Source organism: Tenebrio molitor, chromosome 7, assembly GCF_963966145.1.
Source record: "Tenebrio molitor chromosome 7, icTenMoli1.1, whole genome shotgun sequence".
NCBI classification, from domain to species: Eukaryota; Metazoa; Arthropoda; class Insecta; order Coleoptera; family Tenebrionidae; genus Tenebrio; species Tenebrio molitor.
Window position 1 is genome coordinate 20,218,852 of NC_091052.1, and position 27,430 is coordinate 20,246,281.

The 27,430-nt window shown below is 33.6% G+C and overlaps 2 protein-coding genes and 1 long non-coding RNA gene across 6 annotated transcripts; 2 read left to right on the top strand and 1 right to left on the bottom strand.

Annotated features, from left to right (window-relative positions):
* Window positions 1–561: 561 nt before the first annotated feature.
* On the top strand, window positions 562–1,806 carry LOC138135707 (uncharacterized). Its single transcript, XR_011161061.1, has 5 exons — window positions 562–997; window positions 1,058–1,198; window positions 1,262–1,402; window positions 1,463–1,610; window positions 1,671–1,806. It is a non-coding gene; the product is annotated as an uncharacterized lncRNA (long non-coding RNA).
* A 2,006-nt stretch (window positions 1,807–3,812) lies between these two features.
* Dark (Death-associated APAF1-related killer) lies at window positions 3,813–14,137 on the top strand. 4 transcript variants are annotated; one of them, XM_069053644.1, is made up of 13 exons: window positions 3,813–4,219; window positions 4,268–4,466; window positions 4,520–4,717; window positions 4,796–4,810; window positions 4,861–5,069; window positions 5,365–5,847; window positions 5,899–6,427; window positions 6,475–6,659; window positions 6,712–6,835; window positions 10,125–10,867; window positions 11,755–12,604; window positions 12,660–12,811; window positions 12,877–14,137. In XM_069053644.1, the coding sequence occupies exons 2-13, from the start codon at window positions 4,326–4,328 to the stop codon at window positions 13,097–13,099; spliced, it is 3,852 nt and encodes a 1,283-aa protein (XP_068909745.1). In that variant the 5' UTR covers window positions 3,813–4,219; window positions 4,268–4,325; the 3' UTR covers window positions 13,100–14,137. The 4 variants fall into 4 exon arrangements, with proteins under 4 accessions (XP_068909745.1, XP_068909744.1, XP_068909743.1 ...); XM_069053643.1 differs by having other exon boundaries at window positions 3,813–4,075; window positions 4,318–4,466; XM_069053642.1 differs by having other exon boundaries at window positions 3,814–4,219; window positions 4,318–4,466.
* LOC138135016 (dynein regulatory complex subunit 5-like) lies at window positions 14,130–27,430 on the bottom strand. Its single transcript, XM_069053648.1, has 4 exons — window positions 27,040–27,430; window positions 26,633–26,972; window positions 24,406–24,977; window positions 14,130–14,381 (listed from the first exon to the last, which is right to left on the bottom strand). Exons 1-4 carry the CDS (start codon window positions 27,319–27,321, stop codon window positions 14,145–14,147), a joined length of 1,431 nt encoding a protein of 476 aa, XP_068909749.1. The 5' UTR covers window positions 27,322–27,430; the 3' UTR covers window positions 14,130–14,144.

The following is a 27,430-nucleotide window of genomic DNA, read 5'->3' on the forward strand; positions in this document are numbered from 1 at the left end:
TACCATACGTGCAAATGCTAACCAGATAAACGTTATAGTATTGCCGTTATAACTTTTTATCTGCTCCGCCCACTAAAATTGACCAATCAGAATCAAAGCCAGATTCAATCTGTAGAATTTTTCATCACATTTGCCACGTAAAAAAGTTTAGGTTAGAATTTTGCTGTCAAGTCCACAATTATTGTTTGAGGTTCTAAAAAATAAAATGCCATTAAGACAATTCGAATGTCAGAAATTTTTACTGTGTAAATCAGATCGTCTTAACAACCTATTTGATTGGTAACTAAGAAAATGAAATGGGCGGGGCAGATAAAATGTTCCGTTGTCCTTAGTATAGCAAAAATACTGTTTTGTGGCATTTTTGTCTTATGTCATCATCATACCATAGTTAACCATGGTAGTTAACCTATTAGCAAGACTGAATTAAAGGGTGCAAATTTGCCGAATTTGGATTTGAACAGTTGTCATTTTTGTCCCAGTTTTTTTTGTCCACCAACCGTAAGTACCATCCATTATCTAGTTGCTCATTTTAAAACACAATAGTATATTAAGTATAAAGAACGGTAATGACAATGTACGGATCGAAGACAATTGTTTGGAGGAGGAGCTTGCGACGACTCCAATATTGTCTGAGATCCGTACATTGTCATTAACGTTCGTCATGCTTATGAAATTTTTTGCGCGATTGAATATTTATTACAAAACATTCCTAACTAGAATGCAATGCGATACGACGCCCTTCACATCGTGTTGCCACAATGTCGATTTTTGTATCGCGTTTCTAAGGCAATCTGCAAACAACTACCGCCATTGCAGTTTTTGTGCGCAAATATCGCCAGTTGTGTTGAAAAACAAGCAGTAAAATGAGTGATATTAGTGATTCCGAAAACGAAGTGGATATTGTAGAAGAAACTTTGAATGTGGGGTGCGTCACAAATAAAGAATTTTTGAAACTAACGACCTCAACGTGTAATTAAGAAGACAAGGAAAATGTGTGGTATGAAAATTTTGATAATACTAATGTCGCGGCAAGTTTGCTAATGCTATTTCATTGCAGCGGCAAGGAATGCCGACCACAAGAGCCGTGTGAGTTTCCAGAAAGTGCTAACATCTTGTCTTCAACTTCTGTCTACATAAATCAAGAATTTTCGAAACCAGCTAACTCAATATGAAATCAAGAAGACAAGGAAAATTCGGGGTGTGAACATTTTGACAATTCTAATGTCGCGGCAAGTCTGTTACTAAAATTGTTTCATTGCAGCGGCAAGGTAGGCCGACTACAAGAGCCGTGTGAGTTTCCAAAAAGTGCTGACATCTTGTCTTCAACTTCCATCTACATAAATGAAGAATTTTCGAAACCAACGATCTCAGTGTGTAATCAAGAAGACAAGGAAAATGCGGGGTATGAAAATTTTGACAATGCCAATGTCGCGGCAAGTTTGCTAATGCTATTTCATTGCAGCAACAAGGAAAGCCGACTACAAGAGCCGTGTGAGTTTCCAGAAAGTGCTAACATCTTGTCTTCAACTTCTGTCTACATAAATGAAGAATTATTTTCGAAACCAACAACCTCAATGTGTACCTAATCAAGAAGACAAGGAAAATGCGGGGTATGAAAATTTTGACAATGCCAATGTCGCGGCAAGTTTGTTAATGCTATTTCATTGCAGCGCCAAGGAAAGCCGACTACAAGAGCTTTATGAGTTTCCAGAAAGTGCCCCCACATCTTGTCTTCAACTTCCGTCTACATAAAAATTATTATAATAATCGATTAATTTTGAATAAACTTTACTTACCGTTCTAGAACACCAAAAATTACTTACCATCGAGTTTATCGTTAGCAACGAGTAAACAGAGCTTACCATCTTGGAAACAGACGTGGTAAACAACCAAATAGAGTACAATCGCGCAAAAACCCTAACAATGAAACCTGTTTGAAAAGCACTACATTTTTTCATTTCAATATATTTTTTTGTTTTGTAATTCTAATATTTAAATACGATGCAATCAACAATTACTTATTAAAAAAATAATAGGCTATGACTTTGACAATGTCAGATTTTTCGTGTCTTTGCCAACTCAGCTAATAAACGTCAAACAACTGTCACTATGAATCAAATTTTAACGCAAAAATGGTTTTTACTTCATAACATAAAAGATTAATCTTACTTTCGTAATGGCGTTTTCAATAACAAAGAGTGGACAGCGCTGTTGCTGGCTGTTCCCAGTTTGGCCACGGACAATGGTTTGGCCAAGTTTTGGCAAAATTTTCCATATTTAAATTGAAACAGGTTTATGCAACCAAACATACTTCCATACATTCAAGATTATTGGTGGACATACGTCGAAAGTCTCAACGCCTTCTTTTCTTTGATCGAAATATGTAATTGATGATCGAATGTTATAATAACTATATCGAGCGATCAAATTAATTTGTAATCGAGTCATCCATGAATTTGAATCCGTATGTCTTTTTCGACTGATATGAGTGATATGTCGAGATCTGACCTGTGTTTCAAGCTAGCGTGGAGTTCAAGCAACGACATACGATTTCGGATTACGGATTCATGGATAACTCGATTACAAATTAATTTGATCGCTCTTTATTAATGTTAAAGTTAAAGTTAACTGTAGGTTAAAATGCTTCGTTACCTTAGTTACCTATTGTTGTAACAATCTTTTCGTATATTTTAATGTGTATTCTGTAGTTAAATTTAACTCAAGTTGGTGCAACCGGCCCTCAGTCAGTTTATGTTTTGTTTGAATATTTAGTTTATGTCTGTCATTTGTCAGTTTTACAGTGTATTTGTACTTACGTAGTTATTATTATACCTACCTATACCGAACTTTGTTTAGAAGTTTATCATTAACACTAAATTGATATGATTAACCAAATTTTTGTTGTTATTATCACATATAAATAATGTGTCATGAAGTGTGCATTGCAACTATCAGGCGATTCTCGTAAACAAAAATATCGCGCGTTCAAATGAAATCCTGGGCTGGGAAGGCGTTAGAAACCGTCAATTGTTGTGATTTTTTAAAGCGTAGATTAATTGGAGCGCATGTTGACAGCTAACCTAAAATTTAGAGCCAAAAATTTTTTCATTTTTTTTTCTTTGCAATGTTTTACATCAAAAATAGAATAACGTAACGATTCCTGTTCTCGAAGCAAATATGTATCTAAGGGTACTTTGCTGAAAACAAATATGTTCAATTATGTCCCGATTAAACATAAACATAAACAAATGTCATTCGTGTCAAACGGCGGGAAATTCAAACTTTACACTGTTCTAAACGGTTTAATTTTTCTAAAGCCTACTCAGCCCAGGATTTCGTTTGAACACGCGATATTTAAGAAATATCGGGCGTTCAAATGAAATCCTGGGCTGAGTAGGCGTTGGAAAAATTAAACCGTTTAGAACAGTGTAAAGTTTGAATTTCCCGCCGTTTGACATTTGTTTATGTTTAATCGGGACATAATTGAATATGTTTGTTTTGAGTAAAGGGTACCTTTAGACATTTGCTTCGAGAATAGGAATCGTTTAGTTATTCTATTTTTAATGTAAAACATTACAAAGAAAGAAAAAAAAGAAAAATTTGTTGGCTCTAAATTTTAGGTTAGTTGTCAGCATCCTCAAATTAATCTACGCTTTAAAAAAGCACAACAATTGACGGTTTCCAAGGCCTTCCCAGCCCAGGATTTCATTTGAACGCGCGATATTTAAATAACAAATTGGGCGCGTACGCTACAACCAATCATAATTCATTGAAAAGTTTCTCGCCCACCATTGGCTACTCCTTCGACATTAGACACTATTTGTTGTTTCAATTATATGAAAAATTCTAATTGGTCGATTTACCTTCAAGGTCGTCATTGTTAATTAGAAACTACCTATACAACAAAAAGAAAAATAAATTCAAGGCTGCACCATAATTTAAATATCTGGTAATTTGTTTGTCTGCTATTTGGTCAATGACCGCAATTTGAGGACCGCAGTGAACAGCTGACCACCACCAATACCACCATTACAGGCATGCCAAAGAAAAGCCCTTATTCTACAGGTCTTGACAGGTATTCATACATGTCGTGTGATGTTGTGCTTTGTGTTTGTTAAAAGTTGTGATTTCTTCAACGAATTTTGGCCATTTTATCAATTTTTCACCGAAAAAGGTTGAGAGTAATTTTCTTGTTGAAATAAATAGATTTTCATTTATGGTAAGCATCTTTTTTCAACTGATGACCTAATCACACAAAAGATTCAAGATCATTACTGAAACGGCCCTCAAAATAACTACTCGGTGATGCTATTTTAGCTGTTCCAATGGCGATTTATACAAATGTGGTGCAAGAGTTTCGAAAAGAAATCGAAGCTAACCTAAACCTAGATGATATAATTGACTTATTAATAGCACAGAGAATTATTGATGAAAAATCGTATTTTGAAGTCTGGGGTACCCAAAACGTAAGAATTTACTGACCGATGTATTTGTTAATTTTATTTGTTGTCATTTTTAGACACGGCTCAGCTATCTGATTGATTTTCTCCTGAAAGATGGAAAACACTGTGCCAAGTTTATTAACATTTTGGGAACTATATCCCATGTTAAACTTATTTTTGATGCTATAAAAAGTAGTATAGATGGAATACGTAAAGTTATCGTTATTGGAGGTTTTCCTGAGTTTTCTTTAAATTATGTTGTAAGAAACTCAGTTGTAAGTATTATTTTCATTTTTTACATTTTTTTAACTTTGAATTAACATATTTTTAATATTCATGCTAACTTTTTAAAGGAATGGATGGAAGTGGTATTTGTTCAATAGTTATAAAATACACTCTTATTGTTTATTTTTTGTAGGCCAATAGAATTCAAGAAAAAGCATTAGATTTAGATCCGCAAATATGTAGCACTTTGGTAGTTCACGGCTTGCCAGGCTTTGGTAAATCATGTTTAGTAAATCAAGTTTTACAAACTAAACGTTTTTTAGAAGTGTCGGGAAGTGCAATGTTTTGGATCAATTTAGGTGAACATTCTGATATAACAACTGTGATAAATCCGTTATGGAAGTAAGTTACGTAAATAGCTCATTTTTATCAGTTAAAATGGTGGTTATTGTCATTAATGAAATATTTTTTAAAATTTTAACAGATATTAGACAATTACAACTGTTTTAATTGAGACAGATTTTCAGCAAGGTGGCACTACAAGTACCAACAGTTCTGGAGTTTGCATAATGGTGGAGGTTGATTGTAACTAAAAATTGAGGCTTTTGGTCAAATAAAAAAATTAAATGTAACTCCTGCTTCTATAAGAGCTAATGATTGGTTAGTGTGATTGAAATTTCTGTTTCACTTGTTTCAGTTTATATTTGACTGCCGTGAAGCTAACTGATCAAGCACCTCTATCACACAGACCAGAGGACATTACTGTGTTGCAAAATGAAATAAAAAGACTGCTTTTGGATGAGCGCTTGCAAAAGTCGTATATTATTCTAGATGATGTAAAATCATCAGAAGTTTTGAAAGTTTTTAAATTGAGTTGCAAATTAATTGTTACTACGCAAGATAAAAATATAGCAAAGGATTCAGAAGCTGTTTTCATCCAAGTCACAACAGGGTTTACTAAAAAAGAATCCTTGGAGTTGTTGAGAAAATCATTGGAAACTGATAATCTGTCAACTAAAGAGAAATTCGCACATAAGCTTCACGAATTGTGTGACGGTTGTCCAATGTTGTTGAATATTATTGGGTCTATTTTGAAGGACAGTCGGGAGGAAGCTTTATCCACAGACATAATTTGGGATTCTCTAATAAACGAAATCATAGAAGATGAATATCTGCGCCAGTAAGTATCATTTTTAGAGATTGTAATAAATTATAATTCAATTTTGTTCAGTCCAATAACAACCAGTGTGATCCACATGATCCAAAAATTCGTTACTTGTTTGAGTCCGGAAGTACAGAAATGCTTCCACAGCTTGGCAGTTTTTCCAAAGCACGTTAACATAAGACCTGAAATATTAGTGAAGTTGTGGGAGAAGAGCTATTATGCAGTGAGAAAGATAATGGTGGAACTTGAAAATAAGTCTCTGATAGTTTCCTTTTTCAACAAAGATCTCAAAACGTACATATACAGTATACATAGTTTAGTTCGCACATACTTAGTGGAAAAAGCTCAAGTGGACATTAAGTCGTATCACAAAAAGATGATCTCACAGTGCGACGAAATTACGAACAAATCACCAGATGATCCAATTGCCAACTACATTTTCGGCTATTACGGATATCATGTCAAAAATGCAGAGCTTTATGACAAATTTGATAAATATTTTGACTTGATATTCATCGAAAATAAAATAAAACGAGTCGGTTCCGCCGATTTGTTGACAGATTTCGATACGTACAAGGATTTTATAACTAAGAAGGTGAGAATTGAAAGCGAGTACCGCTTGTTAATAATGAGTATTTTTAGAAACCTCGCCTGGAGCGAAAATTGGAAGATTATATAAAATTCGTTAATTCGTACAGTGCCCATTTACATATTTCTCCCGAGACAAATATCGTGCAATTTGCATTTTTTAATGACAACAATTGTGCTTATGAAGAAGCTAAAAATATTGCAAGCAACTATCCAGATCAATTGTATTTCAAATTGGAGTTAGTTGCAGGTGTTCATGTAAAGAATATTGTATTCATGAACTGTTTTCAGACCTTATTCTGACAGACACAAGAACTTTCCGATTCTGAAAACGACAAGTGCTGCCACTTCTGTCTGTTTCCTTGATCCCAAAGAAGTACTTGTTGGAACATCTAGCGGCAGCATAGAAGTCAAGGTGCGTATGTTATAACTTACATGTATTTATTTCCTGTTTTTTTTTTGGTGATATATTTTATATAAAATGTTGTTTTGGCATAATGGGAGGCCATGGAAATTTTGCATTTAATTTGGTAGTAAAGCTGTCTGTTGAATTAGGTTATGTTTTTCTAAGTTTGAGGTTATAAATAGCGTCAATGTCTAGTGCATTGTTGTCAGTTTTACTAGTTTGCAATAGAAGAATACTCGGACATCGCGGGAAATTCAACAACATGTTATGTTCATTTTGATAGGTCTGCATGGCAGGCACTTTAGTGACTGAAATCAAACTGTGTCCAACGTTAAAAAAAAGTAATGGCCTCCCACTATGCCAAAACACAACGTGAACGGTGTTTATATTTTAGATTGTCTCGAAAAACGCGTCAAGCCATAAGTTCATTATTTTTTATTTGATTTCAATAAACGGAAAATATGGTAAATGATTTTACGAACATAGTAAGAGGCCGTATTATGATTTTTTTCAACATTAACTTTTTTTTTCAAATGGCTACGTGTACTGTTTTAAATTTAACCTTGTAAAGATTTTCTTCTGAGTCAAACAAATTGACTTTTGTGCACTATTCAATAAAAAAAGTAAATAGGACATTTATCAACGTTACGTTGGATTTCTTACAGAATTTTCAGGTGCGCAATAGAAAATAATCAGAATGTTGAGACATTTAATTGGAATCATGAGAAATACTTATTTAAACAAAAATGCAAAACTCATCTTGATAGCTTCAGTGTCTTTTGGACACAGCCCGTATCTCGGTTTTAACCTAAATTAAGGATTAACTAATCTTACCTTGATGCATGGCAAACTCCATTGCGATTGTTTCCAGTTCTACATGACGTCAATATTCTTAAACGAAAAAAAAAAAAAACATTTACATACTTAATTGTGTTAAAAAAATTTGTTAGTAAGAAATCAGAATAACACTTAAAGTGTGACGATTGTGTTACATAAATTTTATTTTGTGATAAAAAGTTGATTTTTCTTATCTTACCTTGTCAATATGATTATGTCATCGATTAATAATGGTTATGTTTTACACACCGCTATTTTAGATTTTTACAGATGAATATCGAAAGTATTGAGCTGGGAAAGTTCGAAGCGGCGATTTTTTAATTGACGATTGCCAACCGAGGTCTTTGTCAAACCAGTCTTTGGTTAAATCTAAACAGTCGTAAACAGAATTTGGATGGTGTATTATTATTAGTGGTTGAAAATATTTAAAGAAATAGAAGAGCAAAACGTAGCATAAACAGCAAGCAAAATTTGTCAAATTAGTTCAAGAACTTTTCTTTTCTCTTTCTGATCAAATGTTCTTTTGTTGCATTGTTGTTGTTTGAGCATTGGTGTATTCACTTAAAAAATAGCAGTAATGCAATTAAATTCTTGGTCTTTGAGTTATTACCAGTACTGATAGTTTCGTTCAGTTAATTGCATTAAATTTGTTTGTACGGTTGGCTTTAAAAAAAACGGGAACTGGCAGATTTTATTAAATTTTTATAGTTTGAAACGGCCTATTAGAATTTAGGTTAAAAAACTGCACTTATGTGTCAGAAATACTACTGTCAAACAGACACAAATTGACATAAATTGACAAATTAAATTTCCAATTCACATAGGTCAAATCTCATTTCCCATTTTTTTTGAAGCCAACTGTATTATATCTACGTTGTAATTTGTACCTACCAGGTAACTAAAAGATTGTGAATATTTTTCAGTCAATCGCTCATCGACATCAGTTATGATGGCTGAAGTCGATGCATTACCAACATATGAAAAACCCTCATTAAAAATAAAATATTGTACTGTTGTATTAAAAAAATCGCGTACACCTATTATTTGCATGTGTAATTTTGTTGTTCTGGCATCTACTGTGACACTTGAGTTAGTCAAAAATGCCAATACCAAAAGTTTCTGAACAAGAAAAGTGGGAATTTAGTGCAGTCTGTGCCACGCATAATAGACTAAATGCGGTTATAAATGCAAACGGCGCCACTACTAAATAGTAAATATTAATGTAATATTCACATAAAATTATCTAAAAATGAAGACATGACCTGTCTTATAACTTTTATCAAAATGACAGAAAAAGTCCGTTTTTAAACGATACAAAAACCTATAAAAATTGCTTACTTGATTTAGATGATGTACGCGATTTTTTTTAATACAACTGTACAATATCATTGTCAATAAGTATTGGGTAATTAAAAATGATTGTAGATAAATATGGCAACTATGTACGAAAATTTATGTGGCAACTCTGTAGGTAGGATAGAGTTGACATTTCTTTGACAGTTCATAGTCGCACAATTTTGAAAATATGTAGTCAAGTCAACGTGCAATGGTATAAAAAAAATCAAATGCACGCATATGAAATGTCATACATAATGTAAACTAATATTTTTTCGTACATAGTTGCCATATTTATCCACAATCATTTTGAATCACCCAATACCTTATACCGTGTCAGAATTAAAAAACCACCAAGACTGCATTCTACGGTGTGATCAAGAATGACTGAGTCTGTTGGTAACAATGAAATTTGGCAAATTTGAAATTTACCATCAAAGGTTCATTTTTGCAATAGCATAAAAATAAAAGGCATAACCAAAAATGTTTTTAATGTCGTCTGAAGTTAAAAAATCCAGTCAGTGCCAATTACGACACAAAAAACACCAGTACTTTTCAATTGTTTCATTGTCAACAAACTCAGTTATTGTTGATCACGCTGTACCTAGAGAATACAACCGGCAACGTTGTGTGATCAGAGTTGACTTTTGACTTGGGGGCAATAAAAATGTTTGGCTAAGATGATGTCAATGATACCTTATGGAAACTGAAATTAAAAATTCGAATTGTAATTTTGTGTTATTCAAAAGATTTCTTTGTTTTTGCGGCAGTTTGCCATTCTAGTAATATTGAAGTTACCATTAGGATTTTACCAACTTAATTCAACAGGTGGCGGTTTTTAAATTTTTGGGCGGCTAGTAGATAATGTTTTATATTATTTTTTATTTACATATATTTTATATTAATTAATAAACGTTATTCAAGCGTGCAAACTTCCCTGTGCGTGCAACACCAATTTTATAATTGATGCTTGGTATTGTTAAAAAATTAAATCATGCCCACGTGATTTAATTTGGGAACCAACTGTTGTATGCCAATTGATACTCAAATTTATTTATAATTACGCATTAGCCATAACAGTACCACATTAGTAAATATAATATCATGAATGAATTCTTAATTTTAGTCGTTTCATCAGTACCACCACAAAGTCCGCCGTTTCGAAGGTCACACAAAAGACGTGTTCAACATACAATTAAGTCCAGATGGGAAAACCTTTCTCTCTATATCTCACGATCGCACCGTAAAACTGTGGAGATTTGTCGAGGATTTAGATCCACAATCGCCCAAATTCAAGCAGACCAACTGGAAAAACCTACATTCACCCGATGAAAATTGTGAACCTCACAAAACATTCAAAATGCAAGATTCAGACTACATAACATCCGCAGCATTTCCATTTGATAATTCAGACGAGATAATCACAGCTTCGAATAGAGGAAAAATTGTGAGGTGGAATACAAGAACAGCTGCTATCATGAAGGAATCGTCTGCGTTGGGCTTGACAATTTCGCGAATATCGTACACACATGACAGCAAGACGGTTATGTTCTCTTATGATGGTAACATGTTGTATTTGTATCAAAGAGGAAATTTGGTGTACAATGGACAACTTAGGATATCAGACGAAATCACAGATTTGCTTCTTCCAACTTCTGCAGACGTTAAAGAAGTAGTGGTGATTACGAGAAACAGATTTGAAATCTGGAATTACGTCCACAAGATTAAGAGATTTTCATTTGAGACTGATTCGAAAATAATTTCCACAGTTGCTGATAATAACGAATCCTTAGCTGTGGGCACAGCTAATTATATTTATTTGTACAATTTTAGATCCCAAAAAGTCGATCACTACAGTAATGATTATGGGTGAGTAGATTATTTTCTTCTAATTAAATAAATTTAAACCAGGAGGTGTTATTTATGCGGTGTTATTGCTAGATCTCGGAATGAGCATTTTGTCATACTGAACACAGTTACACAATAGTTATTTACCTAACGTGTGCGGTAAGTGAAATTTACCGCGTGAGCACTTTGTTTGTTTTGAAACGAGTAATTCAAAAATAATAAAAAATTAAATATAATATTAAAAAAGTAAATCAGTTAACATTGGTATTGTTTTACTATTGGGTTGGTAGCACCTTCCGCACTGATTACTAGATTATTAAAATTTAAAGCGTCGATGCCGTCTACTACGATCGCACAACACGTTGAACAAATTCTTCCCCAGTTATTACTCTTACCTTTTTGAATTGCTTATTTTTTGTGTTGATAGGAATTAATTTTACAATTGCAAATGGGACGAATCGTTCATTTTGTTCAAAGTGAATTGACGTTTCCGTATGTCTGCGTTATTAAATGCCAACCTTACAATGCAATTTCCCCTAGTTTCTGCTTGCAAAGTAAAAAAACACGGCGTGCGGGAAATCGTTGTTTCCGCACTCCGAGGACAACCGGGAAATACCGATTTTGAAGCTATGGGTACAAAAAAATAAATTTTTATAGAATCGTTTCTAGTGATTATTAAATATGGGATTGGTATTGATAGTAAATTTCAGTGTTAAATGTGATGTCATTTGAACCTGAATCCATGTTTTGTAACAACATTTAGGAGACAATTTGAAATTTAATTTTCAATGAAATGACATTGCTTCATCAATACCAACCCAATTCCATTAAAATAAAAGTCACTAGATAATTATTTTATATTTTCTAAATTTAAATAGAATGAGACAATTACAAGAATTATATTTTAGGGACCCGGCCTCTGTGTTTGTTTTACAAGATCGTGTAGCTTTCATTTGCCTAGATAAAGAAAGCGTCCAACGATGCGAACTCTACATGGAACCAAGCGGCAAACCAATCGTCCATGACTTGTCTCTCTTTAGCTGCCACTGGAAAGACTCATTGCCTATATATTTCATCGTCAATAAGGAAAATAAGATAGATATCTTCAACGGACGTTCCACAATTTTGACAGGAATTGGGGATATAACTGATAAAATAATGTGCGCCTCTTTCTCCCTGTGTGGCAACTACTTAATTTTGGGAACGGTAACAGGAAAAGTCTATTTCTACAATTACAAAAAGAAAAAACTTAGTTGTTTAGAAACTTGTCAAGGGCAAATTGTTTTGATAAAGTGTTTCGAAAGTGACGTAGAAAATTTGGATTCTTATGACAGTAGCAATTTGTACGGAATGGTGTTCGTGGCTTCGAGCACCGAACTTGTGGTGATAGTTGACAGTGAAGTCAAACTGAAACTTCAAATTGCAGACGAACTGTCCGACATGTTCTATTTTCGTAATAATTTAATCACCGTCGACGTTCACGGTAACGCTATCATTCGAAGCCTGTTCGACGATGGGAGAGGAGACTTTACGTCCGGGGAATTTAACGAGGTCATTGTTGCCAATATACACAAAGGAAAAAATGTATTGGCAGTGGCTAGTAATGATGCTGGCCGTTATATTGTAAAAGTCATTTCGTACCTCTTGAATTCCGTACGCATTATATTCGAAACTAAATTGGAATGTAGACCGAAATGTCTCTGTTTTTCTTCGACGGGAAAGCTGCTAGCGGTTGGTTGCGATACTGGTGATATAAAGGTAATACAGTGGTGACAAAATACGTTATTTTAGAATTAAAATTTATGATTTACAGGTTTATAATCTTGAAGATAATTTGCAAGATGTTTTGGCTGTACACAAGAAATCCGTGGAGAAACTCCTTTTTGCTCCTAACTTTGAACCTATTCTAGTGAGTTTGGGAGATCAAATAGCGTGGTGGAATTTAACTAGTTTCCAAGAACACAGGTGGGAGATAAATTTGACAACACCAATGTAAATGTGTAACTTGTACGGGAATATGTCTGTTTTAGCGAAAACAATTCTGAAGTGGATAATATTTCGCGTCAGCTGTCGGTCTTTACTTTTGACAGCTGGAAGGACAAAAAACTTCACGATACGGTGCCTTATTTGCTGACGAGTACAAATCTGCATGGAAAACGATTACAATATATTTCTGCGTCTAAAGATTTTAGATCGTTTCTGATCATCGATATTGATGGTAACATCTTTAAAATGGATATCATCGATTCTTGACGTATAATTTACTGCCAACGATCGACATTTAGTGATATTTTGAGAATTGCTCAAAAGTGATTAGTAGTGTCTATTTATTAAATAATTGTCCTCTGTTCTAAACTATCGATGTGCATCCAGAATTTGCTCAATTTGTTTTTAACTGTTGTAGAAATTTTCTGAATTTTATTAATGCTGTTTGTTAATTATTTTCTTTGTTCATATTGTGGAAGTACTACTGTGTTGTTTCGTAGTTGTTCTTAGCCATTAACTCTTACTAATTTTGGTGGATTAAAGCACCTTAAAATCAAAAGAGAATCTTTTTTTAAGGCTATTGTGTTATAACGTAATAAATTTCTTGTTACCATGTTTGTAATCAGTTACTCCGTTTTAAATTAAGTGACTTAGTTAAGTAACAAAATTACTGGAAACAAAATCTGATGTCACATCTTTAGTTTAATACTGCAATTAACTGTGACTTTTTCACAAATACGTTTTTATACATATATATATATTACATTTTTTATATTGATATTTACAAAACCTTTTTTGAATCTTACGTTTTAATTATGTGTAATTTAGACAAGACTTAAATACGTACATGTAAATTAATTTTGAAATAATGTGAATGGGTTAAGACAGTTACGTAAACAGTTGTAACATTAGAGTTCTTTTTTTTCCCATACTGAAGTTATTTAAACTTGCACTTATTACGCACCTCTATTTTTTTTTAATTACTATTGTTTTTTTTTATTGTTTTATACTACATATAGTTGTATTAATCAGTTTTCATCTAATTTTCGTAAGTATAGTTATTGTGTCAATAATTTTATTGCAATTGATTGATTGTTATTTGCCTGTGTGTATGTATTAATCTTACGCAATAAAACACGATTCTCTTGATGCACTGCAATAAATGTAAATTTCGCTTGATTTGTAAGATTTTTTTTTGTATACAGTTGTCACAGCGAATTATCTGCGAGTAAGATATTTTTCTAGTCTATTACCCATGTTACATGTGCTATTATATGTGAAGTAAAATACAGACACATCTCAGTATATTGTTTTATTGTTCTGTGATTATACTCATTGAGTCGGCGTGACTAACGTGGCTCGCGTCGACGGATTCATGTATTTCTTCAGGTTCAACTTCTTCGTGGACAGATTCCTCCACTTCATCCAGACCGAGTCTGTTGCGTATTAAAAGTTTCTTTATTTGCTGCTGTTGCGCCGAAGTGATGTCTGTTTCTCGAATGTCTAGCCACTCTAGAGTTCTATTAATGGTAAGTCCATCAACGAGAGCCTAAAATGTTTATAACAGTAATCAGGCAACGTTTGTCAGTCTAAAGATATCAATACTAATAGCATTGTCTAAGTACTACTTAGTTCTACTTAGACAATGCTAATAGATAATTTGGATAAACATGTAGATTAGTAGTTTTAAAATAAAGTTTGCGATTTATTAAACGTGTTCTAGTTGTTTTATTTGAAGGTTATTAAAAAAAATAGTATATTGAAGCCTATTCTGTAACTAATATGTTATTTTTTAACATCATGTTATAAAATAAAGGCCATTAAAATCGCAAATCCTATTCTGTAAAGCGATGTTATGTTAAAAAATTGACACACCCTGTTAATATGTTCTGTTATTATTAAAATTTTAACGACTTCTCCTTATGTGTTAAAATTTAACATCATGTTATAAATTATTATCTGGTCGACTAAAAGGAAGATTTAGATGTCTTCTGAAAGACAGAACTTTACATTACATTAAGCAGCCAAAATCATTTACAGCTGCGGAGTGCTTCATAACATCTGTCAACATTTTCGAATTGCTGGGCCTGATCTTGACATAAATGAAGAAGAAAATGGTGGAATTTATAACTTCGCAAACCATTATGGTAAATAATGCTTAAATATATTTTTCCTTCAAGGACAAAGGAGAAGAGATGCGTTTACAGATACATAGTTTAATTGGAAAGAAGAAAAAACAAATAAACATTATTAATAGGTCCACGAAGAAAAGTGAGTTAACATTGATTTAAAATTTGTCGGCGGAATATTTTATAGCTTCGACCAAGTCACTGTTCACTGATGTCTTCAGCTAAACTTTTCGTAGATGAAGCCAATGTTTCTTGGCTTTTTATAAGATCAACTGGATTAAGATTGTCTTGCAGCAACACTTGAGGCAATTTCCGTTTTCTTTGTCTCTCTGGTACCTGTTGTGTCATATTAGGTGCATCCATTGTTATTGGCTCTGGTTATGTTATTTAGATAATTTAATAATATGTTTGAACATCTTCATTATCACTTCTTTCTGCTTCTATGTCTCCCACAAGGTTTATTATACAGGCTGATTCACGTAGCCCGTTCATTAGAAAGGCCCCATTTTGACTTCACATTTCGATTCTACGTTAACTTTTGAGTTTAATACGTCTTTTTGTCAATACTTATCTGTCATCGTTTTTGACCTATGTCATCTTTTTTGCAAAAAAGTGAGGTTGCAGGGCTTCATTAAAAAATTTATAATTCCTAAACCATCAGAAATAAATAATTTATTTTTACTTTACTGACTTGCCAAAAATTTGGCCGCTTTTTTGCGCTATCAACGACATTTTTTTAATATTTCATACGCCTACTGCAATTTTTTAAAATTGATAATCAAAAAATGTCGAAAACTTTATTTTTTTAAATGGCAACTACCGTTTCTGATACTAGATATAAATGTAAAATTAAATTTTAAGGCCACTTTTATTAACATTATGTATGCCTATTTGCAGCCGTTTAGGCGTAATTTCAATTTTTTGAATAAAATATTCTTTTTTATAAGCAATTTTTTATTTGAATTTTTATTCAAAAATAGCATTGCAATAAATATTAGATAACAACAAAACAATAAAAAATAAGCAAATTAACAAAAAAAATATTTTAATGTAAATGATTTCATTGAAAATATTTTTTTGTTAATTTGCTTATTTTTTATTATTTCGTTGTTATCTACTGTTTATTGCATGTTATTTTTGAATAAAAATGCAAATAAAACAATTGTTTGATAAAAAAAAGAATACTTTACTCAAAAAATCGAAATTACGCCAAAACGGCTGGGAATAGGCATACACAACGTTAATAAAAGTAGGCTTAGAATTAAATTTTACATTTATATCTAGTGTTACAAATGGTGGTTGCCATTTAAAAAAAGGAAGTTTTTGACATTTTTTGATTAGCAGTTTTGAAAAATTTCAGTAGGCGTATAAAACATAAAAAAATTTCAATAATGGTGGAAAAGATCGGCCAGGTCTTTAGGAATTCAACTAAAAAAAATCAATTATTTATTTGCGATGGTTCAAGAGTTATAAATTTGTTAAAGAAGCCCTGCAACCTCGCTTTTTTGCAAAAAAGATGACATAGGTCAAAAACGATGACAGATAAATGTTGACAAAAAGACGTTCTAAACTCAAAATTTAACGTAGAATCGAAATGTGAAGTCAAAATGAGGCCTTTCCATTTAAAAAAATAAAGATGGCGTCGATTTCCGGTATTTCCGGAACTGCCACCATTTTGAAAATATTTCATTTGAACTTGGAGTAATCGATTATAGTCAACTACCAATTTTCATATTAATATGATTTGGGGAAATCAGAAAGTTTCTAATGAACGGGCTACGTGAATCAGCCTGTATCGTCTCGGCGATCCAAAGTCGCTGGCGTTTCCAAACGACTTAGTTCAATTTGAAGTGTGATTGTGAATGAAACAAATTCGTGTGATTTTCTCGATTTTTACTTAGATGTTACTTCGTACAACAACACTGACCAACTCTCACACTCAGGGGACGCCCACCCTTATATACAAGTGGGTGGGGATGCTAATCCCCCTAGGTGCACAGAGAAAGAGAGGTACATAACAAGAAAAATAGACGGTATTGAACACAGCCTGTATCTCCGCCTATGTTAATTACAACAATACTACGTAGGTATGTAGTAGGTATGTGTAAAATTGGTACCTATTTGCTTTTAGATCCCCAAAGACCTTGAAAGCATATTTTCTTCAAGACGAATAAGTAGTAAAATACACGTTTCCACTCTTCTACTAAGCACTTTGGACCTTCAAGATCATTATTTAATATTGCTTTTAAATTTATTCATTTGCTTTCTACTATCACAGCTTCATTTTGTAACAGTTTTCTGTTTTCCGCCAAATTCTCCTTATTGTTCTCCAAGAAGGCAACAAGAGCTTCTAGTTGCCGTGTTGTAGAGTTAAGCCGGCCTGAGATATGTCATTTGGTGGGGGTGCACGAAGACGGAAAACAGTCGGACGAGTCCATCTTTCGTAAAACAGATTAAAAATCAGCTGATTTTTTCAGTGACCGGTGAACGAGTAAAAGTTTCTATTTAGCTGTTTTTTGAGTAATTTAAGTGATTTGTCCGCGCAGATTTCCCCCACCAAATGACATATCTCAGGCCGGCTTAACTCTAATGCGTAGTCTTGACGCACGCTCATTTTCTGAATCTTTTAATGATGAAAATGAAAAATATGATGACAGACGTCAAAATTAAATATCAGAACAAGGAGAGATACTATGATATGATATGAGATAGTGAAGGAGAAACGTATTTGTATGATATGACAACTTTGTCAGTGTTAACATGCGTGTTAAAAAAATAATCTATAACAGTTGCTTCAAAAATTACCTTACAGAATACACATCCATTTTAATATTTTAACATTTCTGTTATAATTAAACTTTCTACATCCCTGTCAATTTTAACACAAAAATTACAGAATAGGCCTCATTATGATACAAGTTCATAAGGAAGCCTTTGAAGCACGCGCGACGAGTTTAACGTCGCAAGTGCTTTAAAGGCCCTTTTTGTAATTTGCCTCCATTTTGATTCTCTAATAGACATATTAACGAACGCGACGTCATCATCTGGGATGTCCTTATATCGTAGAGGGCCTTATAGCCATTATTTCACAGAACATTTTACGAAAATTTTTAGGTTGGCATAGCTTGATCCGTCATGCGTGTCAGTTTAAATTACAAAATGTGCAAAGAATTATTTATCAGGATTTATCAGGCAACAAATTCGCGACCGTATTTTTGGCAATTTCACGTATTTCAGCGGGCGTACATGAAAGATTATCTTTCATATTCGTGTTTTGTGATAAAATTTGGATGAATATCCCTCTACGGATGAAACAAAAGGCGACTTTGAAGACTTGATCAAATTTTCACTTTTAAAATTAACACATTACCAACCGCCACAAAAATCCCTAAATCTCGGAAAGTAAACATTTCTGTTTAAAAACGGCTCAAAAAGGGCAAATTACAAAAAATTGTATAAAAAACTCGTTTCATAACACCTTGAAGCACTTATTCTTTAAAATAACTCGTGGCTACGCCATACGTTTTTTAATGTTGAATTCGTGCTTCAAGACTGGTCTTATGAAACTTGTCTTTTAATATGCCTACTATTCTCAGGTAAGAGATTGAGTGCTAATTTGTGTGCGGATTCTCGCAATTCTGGGGAGGGTACATCTATTTTACTATCGCACACTTCGTTTGTTAAAAAATGTGAGCAAATGTCAATTTGGTTTGACTTTTGTGAACTAAAATCGTAGAGGGACTAAAATTTAATACAATCTCAATCGTACTAATAATAATAATAATAATAATTTTATTCAGAAAATACACAGATGTTTAACTTCGTGCATAAAAATACTAATTTTTGTTAACTAGATACTTATAAAGTTAAATGTTTACTAATGCTAAAAAATTCATTGTAATCATATAATGGGTTGTTTATTAGACAATTCCACTCAGAAAATTTCAACCAATCAGCTTGTAGTAGGTATTTTGAATCATTGGACCAATTAGGAACGAATTACACCGATAATTTAGCATGGTCCTAAAATTATCAAAAATTATCGCTGCAATCATCTCCACCTTCCTAAAATTATCGCTGTAATTTTCTCCTCCTTCCTCGAATTTTGATAAACTCATTTTTGATCCACAGTAAAATTTTTGTTGTTTTCAACTACGTTAACTAACGATTTGAGAGTCATAAGAATACGTATAAATTAAAAAAAAACTGTGTAAAACCTGAAAATGAAATTTTCCTTCGTGGAATTGTCATGCCGAATACAACTCGATGGTACGAAATTGCGGGAAATTTTTCTCCTCATTTTACTCGTATTTGTTTCTTAGACAATTTCCACTTGTTCGCTACGCTCACTCGTGGAAATTGTCGTCGAAACAAATACTCGTATAATGAGATCGAAAATTTCCGGCAATTTCGTACCCTCTCGTTGTATTACTAATGAAAATCGCACGACACTTAAAAATAGCCAATAGAAAAACAGAATTCGGTGTCGTTTCTATAACAATATAGAGATTTCCTGGAAATTTTTTGCACCTAGCTAACCCAACACGAAATTAATAAGTGGAAATTTTTTCAGCCAATCAAAATCATTTATTTATTAAAAATCCAAGAAATTTTGTTGTTGTCTTGGCTATGGCTCGTGAACTAATTTTTCTATTGGTCTTTAATGAATAATGAGTGTCATACGATTTAAAAATTTATAATTTAAGAAGCATAATGTCCGTGTCGTTGCGATTTTCTTACCGAATATGCCCTCATGCATTGATTAATATCCGGAAATTTTATTCTTATGCATTTCCAAAACGTAATTAGCCCTCGTGTTCCACGTGGGCTAATTAATACGTTTTAGAAATGCATTCGAAAAAATTTCCGGAAATAATCAGTGCACTAGAGATATTATAAGTGAACATTTTTAACAATCGCTAAAAATACTTTGGTTGGCTGCTCTCTTACTGTTCTCTCGATGGCGTTATAAAATTTAGGTGATAGATACTCAAAATGCTTTATGTGCTGTGACATGGTAAGTATAAGTTTGTTTTGTGACGGGTATCATGCTGATGAACATCCTGTGCCCTATCAACAGACGACCTCTTTTGCATTACATATTCTAGACATTTACACACGTACAATGAAGACAGAGAGAGTATCTTCAGTTGTATGAACAGTGGTTTGCAGGAATCCCTTTTCTTTGCCCTGGCTAGTAACCGGATGACTTTCTTTTGGAGTCGAAAAAGTCGTTGACACCCACTACTATGTCCCCACAGAATGATACCGTAGTTCATGATTGACTGAAAGTGAGCGTAATACACACACTTTAAAGTTTCATTAGACACGATTTGATTTAAACTTCTCAATAAATATATTTATCTGGAGAGTTTATTTGCAACTTCACTTATGTGTTCATTCCATGTTAATTTTGAATCTATGACGACGCCCAGAAACTTTCCATGATTAGTCGCATCGTTGCATGTGAAAGATTTCAACGTGAAATGTAGTTGTGCAGTTTTTCTTCATTTAATGTCATTTTATTCATTAAGAACCACTGTTTTGCTTCACTGTAACTTTGCTGAGATTGAGTCTCTACAGCAGCAGGATTGGAATTTACAGATACCAAGGTGGTATCATCTGCATAAAGATATGGAGTTGCTGTTGTTATGTTTGATTCAAAGTCGTTTGCATAAATGATGAATAGTAGAGGGCCCAGTATTGACCCCTGTGGAACTCCGATATTAAGCATAACACTGCCAGAGGTCTGGGAGTTATAGAATACTTCTTGTGAGCGATCATGTAGGTAATTACTGATGAGCTGTAAAGCTTGACTTCTTACACCATAATGTTGAAGTTTCTCTAAAAGTATTTCATGATTTATGCAATCGAATGCTTTGGACAAATCTAGAAATGTAGCCGATAAAATGCTACCATCTTCATATGTTTGTATTATCCTGTTGACTACTTCCAGTAGAGCTGTTATGGTGGATCTATTTTTTCTGTATCCATATTGTCTTTCAGAGAAGAAACCCTGTTTATCGAAATAATCTGTTAATCTAATTTTAATTGCTAATTCGAAGATTTTTGACAATGCAGGTACAATTGCTATTGGCCTGTAGTTCTGCACTTCTTCCTTATTTCCTTTTTTGAAAATTGGCACGATTTTACTTTTCTTCAGTTGCTCGGGAAAATACCCTTCCTCAAAACACGAATTGATTATAATGTGTAATGGATAAGAGATGAAATCGATACTGATCTTCAGAACCTTACTAGATATATCATAGATGTCTTTGGTATTAGAGTTTGCCAGTTGTAGTACCGTGTGAGCAACAAGTACTGATTGAGTTGGCAATAAATTCTGGTGATTTTTGGTGACTTTTATGTCATGTTCCAACGAGAAAACCATTTTATTAATAAAACATTACAAAAACCAAGAAGTTTAAATTTGAAATGTATACCAGGTGTCAATATTGTCAATAAAACAAACCGCAATAGGTACAATTCACAGTCTTGAAAATTTTATGTAAAATTTTTTTTGCCAACTGTAACAGTTATTGTTGCTCACCTGTATTAAACTATGCACTTCTTGTGGAGTGGTTGGTCTTAGGAAAAAAGAATTTTTATTTGATGCGATAAATTTCTTTAGATATGTCATTGGAGAGTTGTCATTTTCATCCGAGAATCTTTCAGCTATGTGCTTAACTGACTCGCCAAATAATTGTTGAAAACTATCTGCTGTCAGATGCGGCACAGTTTCATGGTAGAGCTCGTGCCAACTCTCATGATCGATGACGCAGAAACCAAAATGCGTACCGAAGCGTCTGTATTATTCGAACTAAAAACATCGGTACCATTTTGTCACGCTTTACATATTTGTGAGCTAATTTATGTTGATATTTATTTGGCGAGAAGCCGACAAGTCTTTCGATAATGTCGGACATTCTAATCGAAATCCTTGAACAGTGTAAAATGCAAATTTGCCGCCACCCTGAAAATTTGAACTAAACGACCGACGTTTTTACGTTTCACTTATCAAAATTGGGCTCCGCCTTCGCGCAGCTTTTGTCAAGGTTATCGATCATGACAGTTGGCACAAGCTCTAGTTTACTGCATTTAAGCTTTTAACTATTTTCCATATCGTTGAAGATTTGTTGTTGGAATTTTCTATTAAATTGCTGTAGTAGTTTTTCTTTGCCTGGTTAATGCTTGCTTTATATGCAATCCTGAGTTTGTTATACAGATTTTTAGTTTGTGGCGAACCTGTACATTTTCTAACGACATCTAACGCTTCAAGTACGTTTCGTTTTCTTTCAAGTTCTTTACCAAACCACAACTGATTTTCAGTATTATTATTAATTTTTTGCCGCTTTTTAGGGCAACATTGGTAGAAAATTTTCGAAAAACCACTCAAATTTTTCTTTGGCTGTATACAGACTATTCACAAACTCCCAGTTCACCCTATCGAGGTTTTCGCAGAAATTTTTAATGTTATTGGTTGTCATTTGTCTTGTCCAAGTTACACTATCTACTTTGATTTTTTCAATGTGTTGCATGTCGAGAAATATCGCATAGTGATCGGAAAGATGAGGATCTAAGACATCTACGTGAAGGAATTCTTCTTTGCGTTGTCTTTGTTGGTGTCAATATTGAAATCGCCCGTAATGATAACACTTTTATTTTTATTTTTAGCCAATAGTTCGCACACCGCGGTGAAAATTGTTATGAAGTCCTCGAAATTTCCAAGAGGGGATCTATATACAGTAACAATTATCCACGATGGAATTTCAATAGCACATAGTTCACAGTCTACTTCTTTTGATAATTTGTTAATGTCTTGTCTTGGTACAGATTTAATTCCTTTTTTTAAAAGAATTAATACACCACCATTTTTTGTATGAGGTCTACAGTAACTAGAGGCAATAAAAAAATTGTCTATATGTGTAGACACGAGTTCATCGGGTTTTAGCCAATGTTCATTTACCGTAATAATATCAATATTATTGTTATCTCTAAGAAATAAAATTAATTCGTTACATTTGTTTTTCAAGCATTGAATATTTATGTGCATTAACCTTGAACTTGGATGTTTTGTGGAGGCTTCTTTAAAAAAGATGTTTGTTTCTTGAATATGTATCTACGGACTGCAACCCCTGTAGGCCAGAAAGATGGATCATTCAGCTCTTCTTTGAATTTGAACGGAGCTCCGACTTTAAAACACGGAAAAGTGCTATTTGTTGTAGGTATTTTTTTCGCAGCTGAACTTGGTGTTTGGTATCTCCTTTTGCAGATATTGGAGGACAATTTCTTCGGTGGTATTTGGCGATGTTTTGGAAATAAAAAGCCATACTTTTTTATCTGCTCCCTTAAAATCGTTGTTTTCGATGGATTTCTGACCTATCACGGTTTGTTTTCAGTAATGGTTTTTCTTGTTGTGCAAGTGGTCTGTTTCACCGGTAATTTGCGGCTCCTTGTTACCGTTGAACGTATTTTTTCCGTTTGTTGTTATCAAGATTTTTTGGGTGTTATTGACTGGTTTCTTTTTGTTCTAAGTTTTAATATTTTGCCGAAATAAACGATAATATTACGGTTTTTATTTATTTTTTATTATTATAATGTTGTTTGTTTTATTAAATGATTGATTGTGAATAAAATAGTATACAAACCGCGGCGAAAGTCCATTCCTGTGTCTCGAGAACTAGTTCACCTCGAGGGCAAGCCTCTCGGTAAACTATTGTTCTCTCGACAGGAATGGAGCACTTTCCTCCTCGATATGTAATATACTATTATGCGGAAAGTTAACCATTCGTTTTTATCTTTACTTCCCTCTCTTGGTCAGTAATAGGCCACTTTCCGCCCTGTTATGACGTCTTTCCAGTGGCGTACACGAATTGTCGAAAAACGGTAGAAATGAAATTGCATCAAATTAATTGTTTATTTGCTAAAAATGTAATGATTTCGAATAAAATAGTGCACAAACCTTGGTGGGAAGGTGTTTCCTTCCTGTCTCGAGCATTAGTTCACCTCGGCTACGCCTTGGTAAACTATCTTAGCTCTCGACAGGAATGAAACACTTTCCACCTCGGTATGTAATCTACTATTACACACGAATGAGTTGAATACAACGTTTTTTTGCTCGACGAGTCCCCAAATCGCTTAAAATCTTTAAAATTGGCTTGACGTTTCGTTTTGACAACTTGTGACATTTATCAAAATCCGTTCACATAGGAGAAAATTCTCAAATTCTGACAATGTCAAATAAATCACAGCCACCCCTTATCTACATTTATCGTGAATCGATTATAAGTCCAATAGAATTTTTTTAACATTTTTCTCACGTTTACGGTAATCTCTTCTACACCGTAGTGCACCGTTAGTGCACCATTTTTGGGACACCTGTATGTTGATTCAATATGATTGTAAAATTTAATTAATAAAAAAAAATCTTTTCATGTAACTCACCTGTCCACCATCCTCGTCAAACCAATTATTGCTGACGTCTAATTTCTTAAGTGATGTGTTTAATATTAACATTTGCCCCGTCCTAATGGGGGCGTCGTCGTCGTACTCACAAGCTGCCATTGACAATTCCACCAGTTTTGTACCTCTGACCAAAGCTCTCATTATTCCCATCGCTCCGCCCTCACCTAATGGATTCAGTTTTAAATTTAATTTCTCTAACGAGCAGCCGGACTCCAACAACGCAAAACCTAAACCTTCGCATCCTAAACGTTCAATCTTGTTATTACACAGATTCAGAATACGTAATTTGGGATGTACACACAATATTTTAGCTATGCAAAGGGCTCCCTGGTCTCCGATGTGACAGTGGGATAAATCTAGTTCTTCTACCGTTTCGTTCTTGATGAAGCCCTGCATTAGGACACGAATGTGTTGGTCTTCTAGCTTACTTCTGTGAATTTTTAAGACTCGAAGTGCTTTTAAATGATGAAGAGCTTTGCCGAGACGCTGACAGTCCCCCACCGATACTTTGAACATGTCCCAGTTGAACTTGTCCGACACGTTGTTCATCCCTTAAAAAGTGACAAATTAAAATAACAACGAAACTGTAAATATCTGCTTGAGTTTTATGAAAAATTCATATGTTAGTCTTTAGTCTCTCAAGAGTGGTAAATCATATCAAAATATTGGTCATTCTAGCCAACCAGTAACCAGTACCTACGAGTAGGTATTTCAGAAGTTGTTAACAATCAAGGAAGACAGAACATCTGTAGAAACTTTTTTTTTTTTAATTAAGCAATGACTATTATTACAGAAGGAGAGGGGTGGGGAATAGAAAGAAAAACTGTTAGTTTAATTAATTTTTTTTTGGAATTGTAAGTTTTTTTTAGACAAAATTGTGTATATAGGAATCCTTTAAAGCCCGTAGGGCAAAATAAAGTTACATAACGACATAGGATCTAAATTAAATCTGTTTTTCATGTAATTTAAGCAGATAAAAAAGAATTTATTTTTTATCAACGTGCAAGCATATCAGATCACTAAAGATATATCATATACCTATCACTATTGACTAATATCATTGTTATTTCATACCTCCAGTAACCCGGCAGTTAACTGTTGTTCATGCGGAACTTTGCCATTACGGATATTGCTGCTAAGTAATGACGAATGAATAATTAAATAGGATATTGTAAAAAAACCCTTCCCAACCCAGTACGACAACACGCTGACTACCACTCTCGTCCTTATTTTTATAATATACCACGGAGTCATTATAAATGATTGTACCAACGTAGGTGGTTGTGCGGTATGCTTTAGGTGCGCCACTACGCCCACTAGTTGTTACAAACATTTATAATGACCCCGTATTATCTAAATATTTTTAAAAGATAATTGTATGTGAGGAAATTCGTAAAACATTCAGTGTAATTTTAATATGATGATCTTGAGGCGCACACATTTATTCATAACCGGGAAGATGAAACCTGCTTGCAAATTGTTAAAAAATGGAAGAACCTTTTTCTTCATTAATACAATAGTTTACTCTCAATTTGATAACACATTGTTTTAAAAATTCATGTTATTCCTGACCAGAATGTCTTTTTGTTGATTACTTAACTTAACTACAAAAATATATTTTTAATATTAATCTGCGCAGACAATAGAAATTAGAAAGAGCACAAGCCTTGGGTAAAAACCTTCATTTTTAGCAAGATGCAACTCCTCTACATTATGCTGTTGCTAATAGGCAATTTTTGAACACTCTGTTTCTTAATTGGGAGAATTAGTCCAGTAGAGTGACCCGCAAGGTCACCTGATTTATATATTTTAGGCTATTTCTTATGGGGAGACTTAAAAAGAGCCACAATTGTTAGAAATGCATTTGAGCAAAGACTAATGTTACATAAATAGTAATAAAATTGTGATATTGTACAGAGAATTTAAAATGGACCACGGTTCTTAATGTTATTGTTCTATTAATCTGAAGCGAAAGAAAAAAAAATGGTATCATCAACACCCGACCCCTGTTCTCTATAACGATTCGCAAGGGGATGCCTTCCTATAAGGATACGTAAGTTCAAAATCGGTAGCAAGGTTTTATCTTTAAAACAAATTGTAGGGTGAAAATCCTTGATTTTTGAAAGTTAAAGGTTGTGTAAATGCACATAATAAATCGTAACAAATGTGTAATACAGTAAGAAAAAGTGTAAAAATGAATATGTACCGTATACAAGATCAAATTCTTCAACGTTGATTAACTTCTTGAAAATGGGATCAAAACTGATGTGATCTGTAGGATAGAATTCTGGAATGTCTTCTTCGTCCCAGTGCAACGGAGGCTTCCATGCTTGCAACTGAGTGACGATTAGTCTTCGAACGAATGGAGCGTACAATGTCATTATATCGTCCATTTCGTCCTCATCATTGTGTTCAGGCTGCGCTTGTTCCAAAATATCTTGAACATGTCTTTCTATATATAAACTTTTCCAAGTCGATTCTTGGGGTTTTTTGAAAATAATTGTTCCAAATTTCTCGTGATATCGTCTTTGCCAATATATTTCATCCTAATTGAGAACACAACGATGTTATAACAGTTATTGTGAATTATTATATAATTTCTGTTGTTTTTACCTCAATAAGTGGGATAACGAGGTCCAGAGGTAAATCAACATCTAATATTTCTAATAAATAATCACGATCTTGACAAGGTAACTCGTTGAGTAAAGGAGATTTAGCAAAATTGGATTTAATTGCTTCGACGCACAAAGTGGTTAACGAGGGACAGTGTTCTTTATCCCATTCTAAATTTTCTGATAAAATTTGTCTTTCATCTTCTTTAACAAGAATTAAACTTTCGGGGGATGCGTCGTACGTAATGTACGTGTTCTTATTAATTTTGTATGGAATCCTCATTGTGGTAATTTTATTTTTCAAAAAAATACTAATTTTACATAATTTATGCTGACTTAAAAGTGACAGAGATGTCACGCTATTAAATCAAACTACTACTTTGACAGACCTA